This window comes from Merops nubicus, unplaced genomic scaffold (genome assembly GCF_000691845.1).
Source record: "Merops nubicus isolate BGI_N331 unplaced genomic scaffold, ASM69184v1 scaffold12390, whole genome shotgun sequence".
NCBI classification, from domain to species: Eukaryota; Metazoa; Chordata; class Aves; order Coraciiformes; family Meropidae; genus Merops; species Merops nubicus.
In genome coordinates, this window is record NW_008580932.1 from 1617 (window position 1) to 4204 (window position 2588).

Here is a 2588-nt window from a genome sequence, read left to right on the forward strand (position 1 = left end):
GGTAGGTCAGGAGAGAGTAGGATAGAGGAGGTACAGGGTGCAGGATTTGGATGAGTTAGAATGATGGTAGATGGTCCCCAGCCTTGGAGACATTCAAGGTCAGGCTTGATGGGGCTCTGAGCACCCTGCTCTAGTTGCAGATGTCCCTGCTCAGTGCAGGGGTGTTGGACTAGATGACCTGTTGAGGTGCCTTCCAACCCAAAGCATTCTATGGGTCTATGATTTGGGTTCAGAAGGGCAAAGGTGAAAAAAAAATATAAAAGATAAGCTGAAGTAATCAAGATTATATGTTACTTCATTAACTCATATTCTGTAAGGTTTCTGCTGAAACTCATAGACAAAAAACCCCATACATACCATTCATGAGATATTCCCTGCTTGTCTGAAGACAATTACATGGATGATTTAACAATTTTGATTAATGTTTAAGATGAAGAGCTTGGGAAAAAAAAAAATCTTCCATGCTTCACTTCACCAGAAGTTTCAATAGAGTTTCTCAGGTAAGTCTCTCAAAATAGAAAAAAACCTGAACCAGCTGAGTATCTAAATTTATATCTGTTCAGATACCTGAAACTAGACAACCAAGCATGAAAATTAGGGTTGTTTTCCTCTGTGGTACCTAAATCCATTAGTGCTCCTGTTCAAACTACCAATAATAAAGAAAAAAAATGTTCTTTTTACCTTCTTTACCCTGTTGTAGGTGGCATTAAAAAGTCATACATCTGCTGGACACACATAGCTGACCCCACGATGCTTTGGGACAGGATTCCTTGCTACTAGAAGTGCTTGATTTGGAATTAAACCTTTTGATCATTGCATCACAGAGCAGGACCTGAAATGATTCTATAATCTTCTCTTTTTTTTTAATATTTTTTCCTACAAAATGACCACAACCAGAAGTTCACACCCCAGCAGAACGTTTAGGAATTGACCCAGTTGCTCACAGAGGTTGACCAGAGTCGTGTGAGAGGCCCTCTGACACTGGAAAGGAAAATGTGTGCCTGGGGTTGGCAGATACCCTGCTGGAGCTACGGGTGGGATCTGCACCCTCCTGGAGCAGCAGCTGGAGGTCAGGTGGGATCCCTGAGGCATCATAAATGACAATAGATGCCCTTAGCTCTGGACTTGGCCAGTTAAATACAAATATCTACAGCACAGGTTTCTGCACATGTTGGCTCCTAAGGTCCCACTACAGCTCGACAGTCTTAGAAAACAGAATTTTTTGGGTTGGAAAAGACTTTTAAGACCATCAAGTCCAACTGGCTCCTGATACTCCCAGGTGCCTTCTTGCTCAGCAAAATAATGGCTCATTTTTGCTGAGTAGCCCATTACCAACCACCTTAATGTTTGAAGCTAACAAGCAAGGATGCTCTCCAGGTGGGCTGGTATTGGGAAGAAGCTTTCCCAGTGGCCAGGCAAGGAGGCAGTTCCCTGCTTTGCTTTTGTGACCCTCCAGCATTGTTCAGGTCCAGCCATGTGCAGCGGTCGAGCTGTACTCATTGCCTTCCACACTCCCCACTGCCAAGGTCCCCAGGACAGCCAGGTCTGTTCCCACAGCCCCATAAATGCAAGAGTGCTCCTTCCTCCCCTGCTCAAAGGTTCTGGTCTTGCAGCCCTTTCTCCACCCTGCAGCTCAGACCTTCCACCATGAAGCTCTTCTCCTGCCTCATGGCTCTTCTCCTGTTCCTCCTCCAGGCTGTTCCAGGTAAGGGACAAGACCCACGCTGGGGTTTGCTTGTGTAGGAGGTACAAGGAGCCCGTGTGGTGGTGCAGGATGTACTCCATGCTCTTCAGCTCCTTGCAGTACAGCTGTCCCTTATTTCTCAGTCTAGAAGCAGAAGTGAAAAATCCATCTAGGGTGACCAGATGTCAAATCAGAACCTCTTCACAGAAGCCATCTCCAGGTGTTGGGTCCTAATGACTCTTTGAAGTGTCTTTATGCCCCTTTGTGACACTATTGGGAGCTGGTACCACAGGAATCATCTGCTCCTTCTTACCCCAGGGTGATAAATTGTCTCCTTTGTGTACTGTAGAAGAGCAGCAGAAGTGTCCCCTTGTATCACTCAAGCTGAACTACATGCTGTGAAGTTTATTCATCTCTCTGAATATCCTGGTTGCCCTTCCCCAGCCCTTCTGCTGCACTGATTCATCTTCTGGTTGTGCTTTCAGCCAAGCTTCTCTCTGTGCTTACTGAAACTCCCCATCTTGGAGAAAGGCTTTCAGAGAAGGGAGGAACTGGGCAAACACCCTGTCCCTGTTAACTGGCCAGATCCAGGCTTTTGATTTGTTTTTTTTTTAAGTCATAGGTACATCTCAGGGCCTATGAGCACCATGCTGCTCCTTGCATGACCAGCCTGCAGCACTGGAGTCCCAGGATTTAGAAGCATCCAGAGGCTGGGCTGTCCTACCCACTACAACATGCACACCTTGGATATGGTCAGAAACGTGCCATCAGCAGCTACATTTTTCTCTAGTTAGACAAAGGCCTTTCTTAGAGTCCCCTGATGTCCCACGAGGCTTCTCCAAACTTTTGGAAAAGCTGCCTTGGGCTCTGAGGGCACGGACCTAACTGGGGTCCATGGGTTTTC

At 46.4% G+C, this 2588-nt stretch overlaps 1 protein-coding gene across 1 annotated transcript in view; it reads left to right on the forward strand.

The window, feature by feature from the left end:
- Positions 1-1647: 1647 nt before the first annotated feature.
- The window catches only part of LOC103778897 (gallinacin-11-like), a 2157-nt gene continuing 1216 nt past the window's right edge, over positions 1648-2588 (forward strand). The window contains exon 1 of the mRNA XM_008946549.1: positions 1648-1705. Coding sequence (XP_008944797.1) covers positions 1648-1705 — 58 coding nt within the window. The remainder of the gene's footprint in view (positions 1706-2588) is intronic.